We start from the raw sequence: 20,206 nt of genomic DNA on the forward strand, positions 1-20,206 counted from the left end.
ACTTTATATTAAACAAAAAACCCATTAACTATTTTCTACTTCGAATAATACACATTATAATCATTAATTGTTAATAACATACATTGGAGAATCCAATAAAAAAATCACAATTATTAAAGGGGAAGAAGCTGCAAGAACTTGACAAAATTGCAGGCGAAAACTGGAAGGATACACCCTAAAGCCCCGTGTTTCTTTTGATCCGGTGCGTATACGTAACGGGAATTGTGGTCGGGATACCAGCCCGAAAAACTCAGCAAATCGACAGTTTCAATAATTTCGGTATTCAAAAATAAAGAATTGTTTGTGGTTCTTGTGTTGTATTCTCTGAAAAAGAAAAAAAAAAACGAATTCAAAACGTAAATTGTTTTCGTACCGAATGGCGCTTTCGTTTCTTTCGCAAAATTCCGGCCTCTTGGATTTACAAAGCATATTTGATCCACAATATTCATTGCAACAACATCAACAACAACAACAGCAGCTACATTTAACATCACAACAACAATCATCACAACAACGCACTTCAACGAAATTCGATTTAAGCATCTTTAACGACTTTGACCAAATGGAATTCAACAACAATTTGAGTCGAAACCATAATCAATTTCAAAATAATAATAATAGTATAAATAATAATAACAGTAGCCACAATTCAACTACCACCAACAACAATAACAACACCATACATACGCACCAGACCAACGGTGAAAATCTGAATCAGGTAAGTTCTTTGATGTAGATATCTTTAAAAAGTGTGGTAGTACCTGAGAGGGTTGTAGATTTTAATTGCAGCACATTTTTCATGCGAAATGTATTTTAATTGTAGGTTGACATATTTTTAAATAAGAAAGTCGGTAGTAAATTTCTTTGCAAAATATATTATTAAAAAAGGTTGGAATAATAAAAAAATGTGGTAGTACCTCAGAGGGTTGTGAATTTTAACTGCACCAAGTTTTCCTTGCGCAATATATTTTTAATATAGGTCGGAATATTAAAAAATGTGGTTCTACCTCAGAGGGCTGTGAATTTAAAATGCTTAAACTATTCTTGAACAAAATTTATTTTTAATGTAGGTATTTTTGAATAACAATTGTGGTAGTTGAATGACTTAAATTTATATTCTACGCTTTTGCATTTTGAATTTATACGGCAATAAAAACTTAATTTAATTTTAATCTAATGTTTATTTTTATCTTGATCTCAGATATAAATAGAACTCTAATCATAGCACTCTTTATCTATAACTGATATATATATTTTTAGCTTCCCCTAGAAATATTAATCATGCCAATTTAGCAATGTTTTATTGGTTTAATGGGTTCTAGTTTCACACCAGTTTTAATTGTTTATATGATTTTGATTCAGTGCTTAATTAGAACGAAAATAAATTGTGTATTTACAATAAATTAGAATAGGATATCGTACAACAAATTGACTGGCCCAGACAGGTAAACAAACAAGCGAACAATGTTGTCAAATGAGAATGTTACGTAAATAAATCGACATTAGATAGAAACTACTTACAAACTATATCTAGACTCCTAGACTCTAGATAGACTCTTTAAACATACTTGTGTTCTGTTCCCACTTACTATATAAATAGCTTAAGACTGTCTGCTTTCATTGCTCTCACTCTCTCTTGCTTTGAGGGCTATCTTGAAACAGCGACAGGTCGTCCTCTTGTATGGTTATTATTTACACTCTCTCCCGGAGCTTATCTTTCTCCGAAGCCAATAAAATGAAATGAAATATTATGAACGCACATGCGGCGTAAACAAAATATAAAAAATCTCAATCTACAATATAGACGAGCGAAATGCAATGAATCGATTCAGATTCGAATTTTCTTAACTCTCACCCAGAAAGCTGAGCCTTGATAGGCTCGATTCTCTCAAATGTGCGCTTAGTCTGGCGCTTCTGTATTATCAGCAAGGTTTCGGACCCCTATACCACAATTTTTATTAAATGTAGACAAAAGTGATAATGTAGTCGAGGCAGAGTAGACATTTTTGATTGAGGAACGAGCGCTCTATATATTTCGAAAATGTTCAGTTTTGGAAAGTTTTCCACAGACAATCGTCTCAAATGTTGTGTAGTTTTTAGTTGACTTACGTTTTCCGTGAATATTCGTGCAGAAATTCATGTGCATTGTGGCTTCTGTTCTAGGTCCAAAATCGTCATTTTATCAGCGGCTATCATCATCAGCATATTGGATCGGATTATGAGCAAGTGATTAACTTTGTTGACTCACCACCGAATTCTGAGGAATCTTGGACAGGTAAGGCACAGATTTCGTTTCACCCAAACTCACCCAGAAGAAATCCCATCATCAAAAGCTAATATGCAATTGGCTAATTGTTACGTTTTGATTCGGTTCGTTATTCTGCTGCAGACGCACAGTCCAAGGAATCGCCAGGACCCCAAATAATCGACGTTAGAACAATTTACTCCAACAGTGGTTCACGCAAAAGACGAATGGATTGGGACTCATTAGATATCGGTCAAAGTGAAAATTCGCCGACAACACAATCTGGCGACTTACCCAATAAAGTGCAACAGCACGAGAAGGATAAACACAAGAGAGAGAAGCATTCAGGTAACGACACTATCTTTAATCTATTTCCATTTATGTTGTTTTCAATAATTTGTTGACTTTAAAATAAGCATGACAATGTTTTTAAGAGTTTTGTGCCAAATTCAGAATTTATCTTATCTGTCTGACAGTTTGAAGAGTTTCAGCATAATCGAAGTAATTTTTTATTGTTTACCAATTGGAAGACAATTTATGTTTTTTGTTCATAGTAAATAGTAAAATGTTTACTATTGTTTACCATATTTTGGTTATAGACATTTTCAAGAATTTCTTTTATATTTTTTGAATGTTTTTCTATAAACTTATATAAAAGACATTTGTATATAATGTAATAGGGTTATATTATCTTCTTCGAAATTAGGCTAATCAAATTCCTAACTTTTTCCAATCTGTTCATTTTTATTCAATAAATCAAAAAACACCTTTAAAAGCTAAGATTAGATATGAGTAATCACAGCAAATTCTGATCTACATAGAAACCAAACTTCTCATACTTCCCAGTAATTGCTTAAACGAAACTACAAAGCATGATATTTAATAATAATCATAGAACAATGTATGAACTACTCACATAAACTAGAGGAAACAAAAAATGGAATGGAATGGAAAGTAATGATTATAAACAATTCTAAGGGAAATGTATTTTTAACATATTGAAAACAATTCGACTGACAGTTGCGTATTTTGACGCCATCAAAATGATGGTCAATAGAATGAGAGACACAAAGAGACACAGACCAAGAGAGAAAGAGAGAGAGAGAGAGAGAACTTATACTATAGTTTAGTTAAAAAAAGAAGTAAATTAACAACAATTTGATAACCGGTTTTTAGGTATTTTGCGTCTGCGCAATGTGTAATTTGACGCCGCGTTTAATTAGCGGGAGGATCTATCACTGTATCTGTATCTATCACTCGATTTGTATCTGTATCTGCATCTGGCTAAGGTTTTGTAGAGTCCAATATTCAATATTGTAGTTCTGTCTACTTTTACAGGGTTGAAATGCACCCGATTTGTTTTTGCTCTAGTCTTGATCTTATTTTAATGTGCTAATTGTTTCATAAAACAAAAATGAATCTGCTAATTGATTGATATCCAAGTGTGCAGCTCATAAAATTGATTTTTATTGAGCATTTCGTGATTCAACATTTAAATTTTAATTAAATAGTCGTCATACGGCCAACAAATGTGTTAGGTACAAAACCTTTTTTTTTTGTTTTTTGGCTTAAATCATATCTTTGAAATAAACGAGGAAATATAATTTGCTTGAATGAAATTTGCTCTAAAATTGTATTTATACATTTTTTGTATACTCTCTTCAACTGCAATTCATTTGCAGTTCTTGTTTTGATTCAAAACGAACTTTGCTCTTCCAACTTGTTGTATTTATTAGCTTAGCTTTGAGGCATGTAATTAAGTTAACACATATGTGCAAGACACAGTGTTAATTATTAGAGCTGAGTAAGAATAGAACAAGCTGCTTTTATGGGCACTTTTTATGGCTTTTATGATTGTATAAAGAAGCTCTGGGAATTTTCCAATGCAGCCGAAAACGAAACACGCCCCCTTCCAGACAGTTCAAGTTAAGATGAAAGATCGACGCTTGGATACATGACTGTACAAGTACATACTTGAATATTGGGTTGAAATCACGCAAAGGTCAAACAGAGTTTTGTCATTGGCCTAATTACAGTTGCAACAGTTTAGTTCAGCAAATGCTGATACAAAAATATGTACTAAATGTCTAGCCATATAATTTAAACTCTTTACAAGCTGAACATGTAAAGAGAGAAAGAGAGAGAGAGAGATGTAAGCGATTGAGGGGGTTAAACAGAGAAAGAGAGAGAGTCAGAGTCGGGGTCTATCGCAATGCTCGTGATGATGGCTTATCAACAAATATGAAATCAACAACGACAAATGCCCGCAGATAAGACCGCTAAATTGTCGACGTTTTGTAGAACCCGCAATTAAAGCAATTTCGTTTTTACTTAAAACCCACTGAAAACGAAACGAAACACTCGAAACACACGAAAATTGTTTGCAACCAATTGTCCGATTGTTTAATTAGTTTTTGTTTTATGTACTTTTTTAGCAACAATTAGTCACAACTATTCAATTAATTTTTTTTAACAGCAAATAATAATTGGGCCTTAAAATTGAGGCATACAAGTGGAAAAACATTATTCTCTTTCTATACTTTATATAACATTAGCTCGAAATTCAAATCGAGGCAAGCCTATCCTCAATTTGGCATTATATCTACTGTCGGGGTTATGCTCTTGAAATTGTATCGATTGACATTTGAGCAATTACTTGAAACAATTTCCTCTTTTATTGTTGACAAATTAGCAAGCCGTGTGAACAGTCCTCCAACTTTCTAAAGTGCAAATAGGTTGACTAAATCGCGCACCCTGTGTTGGAAAATGTAATTTTTATTGCTTGGAAAATGCTTTCGCATATGCTATTTTTATAGTACCTAAAAGAATTGTAAATATGCTTTATTAAGTAGATTGAATTTAAGCTTCATTCATAAAGGAGTAAAGTATTGTTTTTAGCATGTATTTCTTGAATATCTATTCTATCTATGCAAAATTTCTTATCTAAGTTCAACATGCCCACTCCCACCCTCTTTATAGGGTATAAAAACAGTAACTACTGATTGTATCTGAATGAAGCGTGCTTCAGTCAAAAATATTTAATCATCATCATTTGCGTCATTCAGGCTCGCGATATGTCTGAATTAATTGCCATAAATTTAAAATTTTCAATTCAATTTTCGTTTGATATATGCTATGCATGCATTCAGATCTAAGAATTACGAATAGTTATTACAGGCAGATGTATCTTTGTTAATTACTCAACAGATCATTACTCATTCGCTTTAATTAAGTTGTATTTTGTATGCTGAGAATATTACAAAAAACAAGAAAAATAAATATCCTACGGCTATAGGGGCGTATTAGTAATAATCATTCGATATGATATTATAATTATTTCTATATATTTAGTTATTTCTGTGTGTTGTTATTTTTGTTATTTTTTAAACCGCAAAGATTTTTAATTAATTGAATAAGTTTGGTTTCTGAAACGCAAATGGAATTATATAAAATTTCTATTATTATTCGTGGAATATTTAACTTAGATTTGCCTTATCTTGGCGCTACATAATAGGCCATAGTTCTGACACAAGTTCATTGTAAACAAGTAAGAAAGCTTAAGTCGAGTACCCTCGACTGTGAGACACCCGTTACCCGTTTTCAATGAAACCATATTTTAAAAATATACCGCAAAGATACTTATATATACCGAAGCCTATAGTTGGTATATTGATATTTACTAAATTCAAATATACCATAAAGTACAAAATATACCAAAGGCTATATTTGGTATATCGATATTGCACTAAATTTAAAGAATACACCACATTAGAAAAAATACCGAAAATTTACTGTGAGATACCCGTTACTTATTTTCAGTACGAACGTATTCTAAAAAATATCCAAAAATATATTAAAAATATAATAAGATATTCCAAGTGCTATCTTTGGTATATGGATTTTGTGTGTATTCAAAATATAATATTACTAAAGTACGCAAAATACCGAAGGGTATATTCAAAATAAGCCATAAAGTATAAATGTACCACATTATCAATTGAAGCAAATAAGACCTGATTGCAGTGGGCGTTATTTGCTCTACAAAGCTATTTTTTTCTTTCTTTAGGAGTTTTGAGATGTTTCCTTCTGCCAGTTACATACATTTCCAGCAGCCACACAGCTATTATGTATATTACCTTTTAAAGGGTTAAAAGGCATAGAGGGTATACAAATATTATAATAGACTTGACTTGACAGTCTCAAGTTTTAGTATAAATGTTTATTGATTTCAAAAATGTAATCGACAATTTGTTTTGTTGTTGTTGTTTTACAGGTCGCAGCAGCTGGAGCGACGACATAGGCTTCGATTTGAACGCAGAGTTTAATAGCAACTCATATTTGAACAAGTGAGTGCTGTGAAATATCAACAAAGCAAAAAAAAAACAGGTTATTAATATCGTTATTATCGTTGCAGTGAGAACTTTTTATCGTTCTCCCCGAGCCTGACGGCTCTCAAACAGGAGCCGCAAACGGAGCAGCTCAAGCCAAGTCCCAAGGATCAAAGCACTGGCAATTCCGCTGCTGCTGCTGCTGCTGCTGTGGTAAGCATTGGCAAGATCGACAAATCGCCATTGGGCGATGCCAATCATTCTCCGCAGCGTGCTCAGGACACAGCAACGGGGGCAACGGGCAAACATGAGTTGAACTCGGTCAATATTTGTGGCTGTGGCTCGCCGCAGGGTTCGCCAGCCGCAACGGACTTTGAACTGAATTGCAATGCCAATGGAAATGGCGCCGAGAAAGGCAAATCGGCAGCTGGCATTGAGGCCTATGCACAGGCGTGTAAGTAAAAAGATGACGAGATACATTTGCATCTTCAACGAATGGAATGTATTTCAATTGATTCAATTGCAGCACGCTCGGGATTGCAGCAGCAGCTGAGCGTTGTCGAGGAGGCCAAGATAGAGCCATCCTCATCGGGCGGTGCCGCACGTGCAGAGGATAACAAGTAAGAGTTGCTCGACTAACTAAATCATTTAAGAGAGTGACAAAATATTGACTTGTTATAGAAGAATGGGAAATAGGGGAATAAGTGGAGATAAATAGTACTTTGAGTAAGGCAAATTGTGTGTCTAATCTCTTAAGGAAAATAGAAATATTATCGTAAATGTTATAATTTAAGTTGAAACAAAGGGAAAATTTGGCTTTACTTCCTAATACATAACATAGTATTAAGTGATTACCAAATTCTGTTTGTTTTAGTTTCCTCAATGAAAGGATTTATATTTAATTTAGATCTTCAAAACTAAAGATTTTCTACATATTTGTTTAGTTTTTGAATTTGATCATTATATCTTGAATAATTGCATCGAATAAGTATTGCATATTTTATTTATCCTTTTTAGTGAAGTGAAAAATAATACTACTTTTAATACGATATACTAGGAATGAAGTATAATAAGAATTGAATTGAAATATTTTGAGCACTTTTTCTTAAGAAAGTTTTTTACCGAAATTCCGAATTGTCTTAATTATTTATTTATACGAATTATATCTGCAAAGTTTTACTTATTATATACTATATTAAACTGAACTTTTGTCTCCTCCTTTGCTATAGATTCCAGTACATTTTGGCAGCAGCCACCTCGATTGCAACAAAGAACAATGAGGAGACTTTGACCTATCTGAATCAGGGTCAAAGCTATGAGATCAAATTGAAGAAAATTGGAGATTTATCGTTCTATCGTGATAAGATTTTGAAGGTGAGTGAAATGTCGAGTGCGCTTTGTGCTGTAAGCAAGAAGGAGCAAAATTCAAAATGATAATCTGTACAAAAGTATAAATCATAACTGTCGCGACAAGATTTAAATGCCTTTCCTCGTTGCTTTCTCAGTCATGTGTTGAGTTCAAACTAATTTGCGAAAAATTGCAAGAGAAAAATTTGTGTAAATTGACTGAGTTATTGTTATGGTTGTTTCTATTAAGACTCGTTGACTATACATACGTGCAGCAGTCGTGCTAGATAGGCATATAGTATGATGATTGTGCGATGACAGCAGCGCAGTCAACGCAGACGGAGACGCAGGAAGCGACTGCGACTGCGACTGAGACAGCGACTGAGGGCAGTTATGTGGCATATTGAAATATTAAAGTTATGAGTGTGTGTGGATGTTAATTGATTTTAATATGCCCCAATTAAACTTAATTTGTACGCAAAACAACTTGAGGCATGCGCATCCACAGTTGACAATGTTTGAAAAAGTATCTTGAAGTAAGCTGAATGTGTAAATTGTAAACTGAACTTTGTACTTTGTGTGTGATTCTGTTTTGCAGAGCGTTATCAAAATCTGTTTCCATGAGCGTCGATTGCAGTTCATGGAACGTGAGCAGATGCAACAATGGCAACAATCACGTCCTGGCGATCGCATCATTGAAGTGGATGTTCCGCTCTCATACGGCTTGTGTCATGTGTCGCAGCCATTGAGCTCGAATTCATTGAATACGGTGGAGATCTTCTGGGATCCATTGAAGGAGGTCGGTGTTTACATCAAGGTCAATTGCATATCAACTGAATTTACACCAAAGAAGCACGGTGGCGAAAAGGGTGTTCCATTTCGACTACAGATTGAAACTTATATAGAAAATTCGACGGCAAGCAGCGGTGGCAACAACAATAACAACAACAACAGCAGCAGCAGCTCGAGCAGCAGCAGCAGCACCAGCAGCAATAGCAACAGCAGCAGCAACAACAACAATGGCAGTACAACAACTAGCAACAACAACAACAACACTAACAACTTAACAATCACTTCACCCGGCACACCCGACAATCGTGCGGCGGGAATTGGTGGCAATGGCGGCGGTGGCAGTAGCGGCAACATTGCCGCACTTGCCGCACTCAACGGCAAACAGGCGGTGCATGCAGCTGCCTGTCAGATTAAGGTGAGTCGCCTTCCAATCTTCCACACTTCCACTCCTCGAATATTCATTCAAAACCATTTCGATCAACAGGTATTCAAGCTAAAGGGCGCCGATCGCAAGCATAAGCAAGATCGCGAAAAGATCCAAAAGCGTCCACAGGCCGAGCAGGAGAAATTCCAGCCCAGCTACGAGTGCACCATCATGAATGATATATCATTGGATCTGGTAACGCCAGCGACCACAACAACCGGCTGCTACAGTCCCGAATAGTGAGTATCGATCAATTGTCTTTAATTAATTACAATCATTCTGTTGTTCGATGCGCGTCACAATCAATCCAAATCCAATCCAGCAATTGCTTCAAATTATTTTGCGCATTTTTCCTGACGTTTGTTATATATATGCTTATATTCAAGTATTTAGGGAACCGCTTGGGACACGTTTCTCAGCTAAATAGTAAATTACAAGGCAAATTGTAGCTTCAACTCTTTGCATAACACAAGGCGAGTTCAAGTGCACTCCCCCTTGTATACGTAATGCCTTTAGACTGCCCATTTCTATTCCCCATTTCAACAAACATATAATATATAGTATTAGTATTGTTTACTTAATTCAATGAGCACTCGAACTATGTTAATGGAATTCTCCCGAAATGTTATGGAAATCAAACAAATCAAAATGAAATCACTTGGCTTTATTTGTTTTTCTTTCATTCGCAAATCGATTGATGCGTTGAAAAAGAGAGCGCAAATAGACCGGAAATTTCTTTGTTTACTCTCACTGAGATTCAGGATCTTTGCTTGTCGGTTCTCTTATTGCTTTTGAAGAGAGAGAGAGAGAGAGAGAGAGAGAGAGAGAGAGAGAGAGAGAGAGAGAGAGAGAGAGAGAGAGAGAGAGAGAGAGATGAGTTTTCTTTCTGTAATTTGTTTAGCTCTCGAACCGGTCTCGTTTTTATTTTTTGCGCTGCAAAATCAATAAAAACAAGACAAATTCGTAGTTATTTTTAGTACGGCTTTTAACCGGTTTTTACTACCCTGTCTGTGCATTTAAATGAGGGGCTTTAAAAGTATTTATATATATAGTATTTATTTATATTAGAAACAAACTTTTTATAGTTCGTCATTGAACTTGTTATTCTGCTGTACATGAATAATACCTAAGTTATTTATAATAGATACTGATAAATAGTTAAGAAAAATAAATTTTTATTTTACGTTTATTTTAAGTCAATAATTTGTATAAATATCTAAATTCTTTTATGATCAAAGAAGGAAATAAATATTATATTAGTTGGTAGCTTTATAAAATCAACAAATTATGAGTCATAAATAATATGAATTAGTGGAAAAAAACAGGGTAACTGTTAGTCGTGTATTGCTTGAATTAATGATTTACTTGCGAAAAATTCTTTGATCAAATAATTAGCATAATTTAAGAGTTTCGAAGGGGTGGGTTTTATCGAATACATATTAAAAGAAATTGAATTTATTATTGGAAATCCAAAATTGGAAACCATATGAAGCAAATGTAAAAGCTGAATTACCTGTATTCATAGCTAATCGAATTTTGAATGATTTTGTAGCGTCTGCAAATTGTTTGGCTGAAGGTCAGATAACAATAAAAATTACCAATGGCTGACTGAACAGATTTATATAAGGTTTAATCAACCACAACAATGGATGGATCAAATGACAAGCTTATGCCATATAAGCCATAAAAAGCCAGAGCCAGAGAGAGGCGAGAGCGTGGCAAGAGAGTAAAATGAGCGCAAAAGTGTGTGAGTGTGTGTGTGAGAGTGTGTGTATCTATATCTTGTTGACTTGATTTTGCCCAGCCAGCATTTTATGAGATTTCTGATCGAATTTGAGTCATTTTCGACTCTCCTAGAAGATTAAAATAAGCATAAATGCGCTCGTTTTCTGATCGAAAAAGATACTCTGTTCGGGAGAAAATGGAACCCTAGCCGCGACACTTCCAGAAGAGTCGTATTCGACTCCTCAGGAAGAGTCGTTTTCGACTCATTTTCCTCGCAAGACGCGAGTCTTTTTCGAGTCATATTTTAATCGAAATTCACTCGTTTGCAAGTCATATTTCGAGCAATAAACGAATCATTTTCGAGTCATGTAAGAATCAAAAATACGTGAAATATTCAATAATATTTTGTTCTTGTATTTTTTACAATATTATATTTATATATACAATATAGAATGTAGTAGTAACAATAATTCAAATTTAACAAATAATATCAATAGCAACTAAACTAATTCACACGCTTTCTTTTATTAACAAGGTCTTTGGCATGAACGAAAAATTTTTGAAAAACCATGTTCATGTCCTTATCCGTACAATTGTATTTTAGGTGGCAAATATCTAGGAGGAGAAAAGTATTAATTTCGTTCACCAATAATAGAAATATTTTCTTACTTGTAATTATTGTTATAAGGTAGCACTTTTCAGCGCTTGGCTTTGTGCTGGTGCCTTTCCAACCATAATATTTTTTTCTAATATTTTTTGGCCGACATATTCTTCTCACTTTACCTAATCTCACTGAGCTCACAAAGTTACTAAAACTGAGTTTAGAAATGCAGAACATTGCAGCAACCCCTTCAAATTTGGTGAAAAGTGCCGTTTGAAAAATATCAACAAGATAAGGCAGAGAACAGAAAACCAAAGGAGAGCGCGCGACTAAGCTCCAAGTTCTCTCACCGAATGTTAATGCAAAGCAACAAATAATCTCATTTCAATCATCTGGATGACCAATTTTCGACTGCTTTACAATTTTGTTTTTGCTATTTTATAAATCGTATATGAACATCATTAACATCATTTTCGAGTCATTTTCGAGTCATTTTCGATTCATTTTCTAGTCGCTCATAAAAGGAATCTTTTTTTAATCATTTCAACGACTCGAAGAAGACTCGTCAAGGTGATTAATTCAAAAACGATCTTCCAATTGCTGGCTGGGTGTTGGCCTTTAGAGCATTCGTGAACATGCGCTTGTATCTGAAGGATCACGCCTGTCGTTGCCACAACAAATACTATCACACAATATTGCAACGAATTTGTAATAAAAATGATTTCAATTTGTAAAATATTTCACTTAACTCTTCTTTTTATTTACAGTATGAAATTGTGGCCAAATTCGCCGGTTCATATACCAAAATACGATGGAATGCTGCCATTTGCGAGCAGCGCATCACCGGCGACCAGCAGCAGTCCAATTGCAATCAATTCAGTGACATCAACAAATTCGCCAACATTGAAACTAATGGATGCCACAAACATGGTATCGCCGCAGCATGTGCCAGCGGATATGGATGATTACGTATGTAGACAAACACACACACACACACACAGAGTAAATTCACTAATTGGATTCGGTCTTTGCTATATAGAATCAGAACATAATGCCGGAATCGATGCCAGCACAAGTGACACAATGGCTGACCCAACATCGTCTGACGGCCTATCTCACCACTTTTGCCCACTTCTCGGGCGCCGATATTTTGCGGTAAGTGAGCTTTTTCTTGATTTCTCCAACAAAAAGCTTATGCTCTCTACCTTTTTGCAGCATGTCCAAGGAGGATCTGATACAAATATGTGGACTAGCCGATGGCATACGCATGTATAATATTCTGCGCGCTAAGTAAGTGACTGGAATATAGTAGAAAAAGAAACTTTTTCACGCATTAAGTTTATGCAAACTTTGGGAAAAGCTGTTTAAGTTATATAGCAACTTTCAACGCACTTGCTTGTCTATTCTTTAACAAGTTTTTATAATATGAAACGATATGGAAATGTTCCTTCGTTTGTTCACGATCTCGTAGACTATAAAAGTTTAAGACTTCAAATTTGATAAAAAAAAACTTCCACCTGCTTATGCAGATAAATTTTTGTTTATGCTGCACAGATTGAGTGCGATTCTTAACGAATGTTGTTCTCAATTGCTTTCCTTTCATCAAATAATTAACTTCTCCTAACTTTTCCTAAAAATTTGTTAGAAATACTAATTGAGTGCGATTCTGATTATTAAGACCTTCTAAATAACTTTTGCTATATCAATTATTTTTCTTTTGACAAACTTATTAACTTTTCTTTAAAATTTGTTAGAAATACTTCCAACAGTTTCATCTAGATCAATTTTTGTTTATGCTGCACAGATTGAGTGCGATTCTGATTATTGAAACCTTCTTCTAAACGATTGTTTTCCTTTTCACAAGCTAATTAACTTTTCCTAAACATTTGTTAGTCATACTTCCAGCTGCTTTATTCAGATCAAGTTTTATTTATGTTACATAAATTCGAGTGCGATTCTGATTATTGAAACCTTCTTCTAAATGACCATTGCTTTCTCAATTAATAAACTTTTCCTCTCTTGTTTGCAGAACAATTGCACCACGTCTGACTCTCTATGCCAGCATGGATGGCTGCAGCTTCAATGCCATCTATTTGCTCTCGAACACGGCCAAGGAGCTGCAACAGAAGCTTTACAAGTTACCTGGTTTCTACGAGTTCATGGCCAAGGGCGGCTCCGCTGGAGGTATGGAGAATGGAGGCGTGGCAGCCGCTGCGCTCTACAACAATTGGGGCATGCATTCAAAGTTCTCCGGCAGCGGGTCGAACATCTTCAATGAGGTGAACAAGAGTTGTGTGTACATTTCGGGACCGTCCGGCGTTCATGTCAGTGTCACCGATGAGGTGCTTAACAATGAGATCAAGGATGGCAGCCTCTATGCATTGGATGTGCAGGCGGGCAAAGTTGTATTGAAATTGATCAATAAGCAGGATAATAATTGAACAAACAACAAATATGTTTAGTTGTAGAATTGCCTTTGTTAAAGTTGGCCTAGAGAATATGAATGAATGAAAACAGAAATCAAATGAAAAGTATAGTTTTTAGCATTTAATCACTAAACTAACTATTCAATATTTTACGAATAACACACACGTATTACAATTACACATCAGATATCATAGATCATATATGATATCATTTTCTATGTAAGTTTCAATTTGTAGGAGATTTCGCGCAGCAATTTTGAGCAAGTTATAACAGAACAAAGATCACCTTCTCTCCCCTTAAATAATATGATTTCGATATTGGAAATGCTTTTATTTTCTTTTATCAGTTTCTCCCCGTTTGTTTATTTGCTATTTTCATCCATTATCTCCCATTTCCATTCCATTTTTTTTGCATAGCATTCTGTTCTTAATTTCTTTTTTTTCGTATCTAATACTGTATGTTTTATGTATTTAAGTTCTTATTATTTTATTTTCTAACATCATGCACCTACGTAAATAACGTTTATATATTTGTTTCAACATATATATTATCACATAAACACCGCAACACGATATCCGTATGAAACAGTTGCAAAACATTTGAAGTAGAAAAAATTAAAGAAAATACCACGAAAAAAAACAAAAAAAATATTAAAAACCTAAAAAAAATATATATAAATTTAGAATATGTTTATAATATAAACTACACAACAAAAGAAAATACAAACCAACAAAAAGAAATTATGATTACCACATTCAAAGTACAGTACCACGATAAATCGAACAACAACAACGAATGTCGGATGAGAGTTCAGCTAACAACCAAACAACATCTACTGTTTTTACTTATCCAGCTTGTCTATTGTATGTGATAGAAGCAATAAAGTGTTATCCAAGAGTGGACTGTCAAAAAAAGAAAAATCCACCGATACTGTGTTTTTATTTGAAAAAGAAAAATCGAAACCAGAGCTGTCGATAACGATTACAAAATTCAACGTAATCGTTCATTAGCAACTCTAGCTCAATTTGGGTTTTCCCCCTGGGAGCTTAATCAATTTTTGTTGTACAATTTTTTTCTGTTTTCGGCAACCTTCTGTTCAAAATTAACAAGTCTAAAATAACTATGAAGATTTTTTTCTTAATACAATTTATTGTTTTGCTGACTTTCGCACTAAGTAAAAGCCATTGAAATGCAATAAAATTAGATAAAGAATAATTTTTAATCAAATGCAGGCATTAAAGGGGATTGTCAAATTTATTCGAATATGGTTGAGGGCACAAATCGTATATTTACATATCGTGATGAAGCAGGAGCTTATCAATTGCTGCGCACAGAAACTGTACCCAGCGGATTGACGCTTCACATGTTTTGCCATGGCGGAGATGTGATTGAGTATCAATGTCAGGATAATGGCCAATTTACAACACCGTTTCCCATGCGGTGCTCCAAACCAATGGTGGCAAATGCGAAACCTGTGCGTGACAATGAATGTGCCGGGCAAATGTATTCGATTGGCCATCAGATTAATGGAGCACACTTGGAACTCTTTCGATCCTGCTACGATGCTAGGAACGGACGCGTTTTGTACGCCGAAAGCGATGTCTATTACAAGTCCTATTGTGAGAGTGAGTAGATGATTCTATATGCTGTTCTGATTCGTTTTTTATGCAGTTCCGCGGCGTCCATTTGTGGACGTCACCACCGATGAGATTGTGACACCAGCCGAAGGCACATCTTATATAAAGAGAAATATTTACAGTGTCTTCTGTTCCATCCTTGGCGATAAGCAAGATTACTGGCGCAGTCCTTATGATTTGATCATCAATCGTGGTCATTTGGTTGCCTCAGCGGATTTTCTATTTGTCGATCAAATGTCGAGCACCTTTCGCTACATCAACTTTGTGCCACAATGTAAATCCATCAACGATGGCAACTGGGAGAAGATTGAGCGTTGGGTGCGCAGTCAAATCCCCAGATCATCTCCATTTCATATCAAAACTGGTGGCATCGATGTGTTAAACTTAGCCGATGTGAATGGCTACGATCGCCCAGTTTATTTGTATAACTCAAAGTTGCCAGTTCCACAATGGATCTATAAAGTGGTCAGAGATGTCGCAAGTGGCAAGAGAATCTATGTATTTCTTTCCTTCAACAGCGTCTTCCAAAAAAATCCGCCAAGTGTGCCTGCTTTTTGTCAGGCTGTCTCTTGTCCATTCTACTTATCGCAAGACTCAAAGAACGGATATATATTTTGCTGCAATCCAGAAAAATTTCCATATTAAATCAAACCAGTGAGTAACAGTATTTTTCTTTATCAATAAAATTGATAATCATAAATAATTCACATTTATTGCGTGTCGCAAATTTGTTGAATTTGTGTTTTTTTGTTTTTGCGATTTAATTGGCCGCCTCCATTACTTAAATTGTTCTTTGCATAATTTAGTATTTTTATTTAACGTTCACAGGCGCATTAGGCAATCGATTAGCTTGCAAACACTGGGAAAAATAGTCGACCCAGTTTCCGCAATCACGTTTATTTATTTTGTAATATTTATAACAGGAAACGAGTATTACATTTTGAAATTCAAAATTAAAATTTTTCATAATCATAAAATGAATTTTAGCTGAAATATAATATATTCAGGACGACCAAAATCCTAGCTTATCTAATCTAAAATTTTACTGTACTATAATTATACAATTTTTAGGAAAGGAAATTACCACTAAAGCTTGTAATGCTAGACATTCAATTCTAGAATTAACATTACTTAAAGTCGTATTAGTTAGCTGTATTAAACTCTAAGAAACGGATATTACACTTTTTAATTGAAAATTACAAATTTTCATATACATATAACTAATTTTAACGGAAAAATAAAATATATTAAGGACGAGTAAATCTATCTAACCAAAAATTTGAATAGTTCGAAAAGATCGGTATTAAAACAAATTATAAGGAAAAATTAAAAAACTAGTTGTTCGATTCTAGAAACAACCTGAATTATTAGTTAGTTTAATAAATCTAACTCTTACAAAACGGATGCTACCCAATACCAATTTTCAATGAAAAAATATTCTAATAATACACCAAAATAATATATCGAAAAAATAATGAAATTTACCGAAGGCTTTGTATTATCTAATCACAACCAATAACTCCAAAATATAAATATTGTATAACTTTAAATTTGATTGCACTATTCTTGTAACATAATTGCAAGGTTTAAAAGGATAGTACAACGCAAAATCAAAATCAAGTTACAATAGTAATTCAATTCTAGAATTATCATTACTTAAAGTAAAGTAAATAAATCGAATTTTAAACAGGGATAACTAACAAGTTGTTACCGCATAAACCAAATTTACACAAATTGAATATTTTGATAGCTAAGATTTACATTTAATATGTGACCATCGATTAGTGCGAATTTCAGATCAATTAAAACGCTTAACGACTTTTTAATCATTTACGCAATGCGCTTTAAAAGCCCTTGGGCACCTCAAGACCTGCATCAGTCGTAACTAAGAAACTCTAACGTAATGACGCTGAATTTCGATAGCGAAGTGCAAGTTTTTTATAAAGGACAAAAAAGGATTTTGAACTTTTACTCGATATGGCCGCAGGAGACGAGATGTCAACGTCTAATGCATAGCATACATTTCTGGCACGTTTTCAGTTTCTGGATAATGCTATTCAATCTGATATTGATGCTGCACATTGTCATTAATATTGGCAACATGAATGAGATCGTTAAGGGATTTTTTGTGCTGGCCACTTGCATGGCCTACACACACAAGGTGAGCTACCTAGCAAGTGATCCCTTCACTGAAAAAAATAGGTTAAATAAAAATTTAGTAGTTTTAATATCAAGTCTTAGTACTAAGAATTTCGGTCTAAAATGTGCTTCAAGAACATGAAAATTTTAATGTTTGAAAAGACATCTTGATATTCGACCCAAGTTCTTATTAATAAGAGATAAAAAAGAAAAGACCGAAAATATTAATTTAAGATCAAACAAATGTTACATTATAGTTTATAGTTTTTTTTTTTACTATTTATTAATAATTTTATTATTTAATTAACAGATTCAGTTGTATGACATGTTAATCATTTTACTTACGACATATTTATCATCGATTCGCGCAGCATTTTAACCCAGAATTTTACACCAATGAAGAATGGAATATGAATGAAAAAACTTAAAGCTATATTAGGTTAACCAAGTATTATTTTCTATATATGTTTCAGGTTTATTCCGTCAAGGTGAACAACGTGGCTTTATTGCAACTCTTTCAGGACCTTCATGCCGCACACTTTCGACCCGAGGATGCCGAGGAGGAGCTGATCTTTGTGGCAGCCCGACAACTCAGCTATGCTCTCTATAAGTATTATGGCATCATTTCAGTGACGGCTTTGACCATGCTTCTCATCACTCAGTATGCCATCGATAATACGCAATTGCCGTTGGCAACTTATCATCCATTTAGCGCAGAACGCGGCACTTTTGGCTACATATTCATGTATTGGTATCAATGTGTCGCCTTATCGTTGTCCTGCTTCGTGAACATAAGCTTTGATTCGCTCTGCTGCTCCATGTTCATATTCATCAAGTGCCAATTGGATATATTGGCATTGCGACTCCAAAGATTGGGATACGATTGTGACGAGATTGTTGAGTTGCAGCTGCGAGATCAGCTCAAGCATTGCATCGAGCATTACATGAGAGTTGTGGAGCTGTCTGCCAATATCGAGACACTCATCTACAAGCCCATATCATCGCAGATATTCTGTTCCGTTCTGGTGCTGACAGCCAACTTCTATGCCATGTCCTTGGTGAGTTAAGAGTGTTGTCTAAGATTTATTTAATCAGCGAAGAAACTATTTAGTTAGGAGCCTAATAAATTCAGCTTGAAACCCATGAATTTGCGTTGCCAAAATTAGCATCAATTTGTTATTTTATTTATATTGAGATTGTTATAATATATATTCCCATATCCGAAAATATTTTGTATTCTCAAAAGTATAGCTTCTTTTGGTAAAAAAATGTTTGTCACATTTACTTCTCATATATGTATTTCTGAAATAATATCGTAATTTATAGCCTTGAAAGCCATCTTTTGTAAACGATTAAGGCAATCTTTAATTTAATCATTACATTTTCGTGGCTTTTAAAAGTCTTTGGAAAAATATGCAACTTATTTTCATTAATCCGAACATTAAACAAAAAATACATATTTACTTGGAAGAAAATAAACAACTGCTATTTTAGTGTGCATCCAAAACTTTGTGCACGTGTAAAAATACGAAAACTACAGAAAAATAGAACAAATTTAAAGGAGTGTTTGCTATATTCTATTTTACAAAAACAATGTGCAGCGATCAACTTACAAAATGGAATATACAAACAATGTCATTATGTAGATTTGTTTCTGTCTCACTGCTATTTCAAAGTTCGTAGCTGCATATAGTATACATACAATAAGCTAATAACAATATACAAGTAGAAAAGGTAGAAACAAATTGCTTATCACTATTCTTTTTTATAATTTTATTACAATCTAATCTTTAAAATTTGAAATATAAAGAAATATTGTAAATAGACTTTATTTACCTTGCATTATACATGTACTAAATTAAATCGTAGACTTAACCGTTATGTTCTGTGCTAATACAATTTCAATTCTAATTATGAAATTTACCTAATTCTAAATAAATTAATTCCATATAAAAATTAAATACAAGTTAAATTCTAATTTTGAAATTTACCTAATTCTAAATAAATTAATTCCATATAAAAAATTAATCTATATACATAGATATAATTAAGTGTACATTTATTTCATTGCAGTTATCCGATGACAAGTTGGTTTTTCTCAAGTTTTTCATCTACCAAAGCTGCATGCTGATTCAGGTTTTCATACTCTGCTACTTTGCCGGGTAAGTTTATAGGAATAAACTCGTTTTTATGTACTTGATCTATCTACAATTGGCAGTGAGATTGTGCAGCGTAGCACTGAGCTGCCCCATGAGCTGTACAAGAGCAATTGGGTGCACTGGTCGCGCTCCAATCGACGCCTAATGCTGATGTTTATGCAACGCCTGGACACCGCAATACGCATAAGGACCTTTAATGCGAGTCACGCCTTCGACTTGGCGCTGTTCAGTTCGGTGAGTTGATTTTTTTTGCACTGTACTGCACTTAATTTGCCCATAATAAGGGCGCCTCATTAGAGCTCATTATCCTGCGTTGTCCTTGCATAAGTTGCGCCTATAAAAGCAGCCAAGTTAGAGGCTTTATCATTGAATAGTTGTTGAA

The 20,206-nt window shown here is 34.4% G+C and overlaps 3 protein-coding genes across 8 annotated transcripts; all 3 read left to right on the forward strand.

Moving 5' to 3' along the window:
* The first annotated feature begins 66 nt into the window (after positions 1-66).
* Positions 67-14,809, forward strand: LOC117571341 (upstream-binding protein 1). 2 transcript variants are annotated; one of them, XM_034253446.2, is made up of 13 exons: positions 67-718; positions 2,164-2,275; positions 2,390-2,593; positions 6,519-6,591; positions 6,660-7,027; positions 7,100-7,193; positions 7,803-7,947; positions 8,519-9,127; positions 9,197-9,375; positions 12,230-12,431; positions 12,502-12,617; positions 12,678-12,752; positions 13,492-14,809. In XM_034253446.2, the coding sequence occupies exons 1-13, from the start codon at positions 377-379 to the stop codon at positions 13,901-13,903; spliced, it is 2,931 nt and encodes a 976-aa protein (XP_034109337.1). In that variant the 5' UTR covers positions 67-376; the 3' UTR covers positions 13,904-14,809. The 2 variants fall into 2 exon arrangements, with proteins under 2 accessions (XP_034109337.1, XP_051860854.1); XM_052004894.1 differs by lacking the exons at positions 67-718; positions 2,164-2,275; positions 2,390-2,593; ... (4 more) ...; positions 8,519-9,127; positions 9,197-9,375 and adding an exon at positions 12,155-12,170.
* Positions 14,810-14,896: 87 nt separating this feature from the next.
* LOC117566480 (uncharacterized) lies at positions 14,897-17,645 on the forward strand. 5 transcript variants are annotated; one of them, XM_052004898.1, is made up of 4 exons: positions 14,897-15,063; positions 15,122-15,508; positions 15,561-16,180; positions 17,567-17,645. In XM_052004898.1, the coding sequence occupies exons 1-3, from the start codon at positions 15,012-15,014 to the stop codon at positions 16,169-16,171; spliced, it is 1,050 nt and encodes a 349-aa protein (XP_051860858.1). In that variant the 5' UTR covers positions 14,897-15,011; the 3' UTR covers positions 16,172-16,180; positions 17,567-17,645. The 5 variants fall into 5 exon arrangements, with proteins under 5 accessions (XP_051860858.1, XP_051860857.1, XP_051860859.1 ...); XM_052004897.1 differs by lacking the exon at positions 17,567-17,645 and adding an exon at positions 17,312-17,398; XM_052004899.1 differs by lacking the exon at positions 17,567-17,645 and adding an exon at positions 17,324-17,350.
* On the forward strand, positions 17,402-20,198 carry LOC117566479 (odorant receptor 46a). Its single transcript, XM_052004904.1, has 5 exons — positions 17,402-17,687; positions 18,139-18,723; positions 19,739-19,827; positions 19,884-20,058; positions 20,109-20,198. Exons 1-5 carry the CDS (start codon positions 17,430-17,432, stop codon positions 20,196-20,198), a joined length of 1,197 nt encoding a protein of 398 aa, XP_051860864.1. The 5' UTR covers positions 17,402-17,429.
* Positions 20,199-20,206: the final 8 nt, after the last annotated feature.

This window comes from Drosophila albomicans, chromosome 3 (genome assembly GCF_009650485.2).
Source record: "Drosophila albomicans strain 15112-1751.03 chromosome 3, ASM965048v2, whole genome shotgun sequence".
Lineage (NCBI taxonomy): Eukaryota > Metazoa > Arthropoda > Insecta > Diptera > Drosophilidae > Drosophila > Drosophila albomicans.

What these genes read in the sequence shown, in the direction of transcription:
- LOC117571341 (XM_034253446.2), top strand. Translation starts at nt 377, where the DNA reads ATGGCGCTTTCGTTTCTTTCGCAAAATTCCGGCCTCTTGGATTTACAA. An exon ending in CAAGAGAGAGAAGCATTCAG is followed by an intron (nt 2,594 to 6,518) that starts GTAACGACACTA and finishes GTTGTTTTACAG; the next exon opens with GTCGCAGCAGCTGGAGCGAC. An exon ending in GCACGTGCAGAGGATAACAA is followed by an intron (nt 7,194 to 7,802) that starts GTAAGAGTTGCT and finishes CCTTTGCTATAG; the next exon opens with ATTCCAGTACATTTTGGCAG.
- LOC117566479 (XM_052004904.1), top strand. Translation starts at nt 17,430, where the DNA reads ATGACGCTGAATTTCGATAGCGAAGTGCAAGTTTTTTATAAAGGACAA. An exon ending in ACTTCTATGCCATGTCCTTG is followed by an intron (nt 18,724 to 19,738) that starts GTGAGTTAAGAG and finishes ATTTCATTGCAG; the next exon opens with TTATCCGATGACAAGTTGGT. An exon ending in ATACTCTGCTACTTTGCCGG is followed by an intron (nt 19,828 to 19,883) that starts GTAAGTTTATAG and finishes TACAATTGGCAG; the next exon opens with TGAGATTGTGCAGCGTAGCA.
- LOC117566480 (XM_052004898.1), top strand. Translation starts at nt 15,012, where the DNA reads ATGAAGATTTTTTTCTTAATACAATTTATTGTTTTGCTGACTTTCGCA. An exon ending in TTTGCTGACTTTCGCACTAA is followed by an intron (nt 15,064 to 15,121) that starts GTAAAAGCCATT and finishes AATCAAATGCAG; the next exon opens with GCATTAAAGGGGATTGTCAA. An exon ending in TGTCTATTACAAGTCCTATT is followed by an intron (nt 15,509 to 15,560) that starts GTGAGAGTGAGT and finishes TTTTTTATGCAG; the next exon opens with TTCCGCGGCGTCCATTTGTG.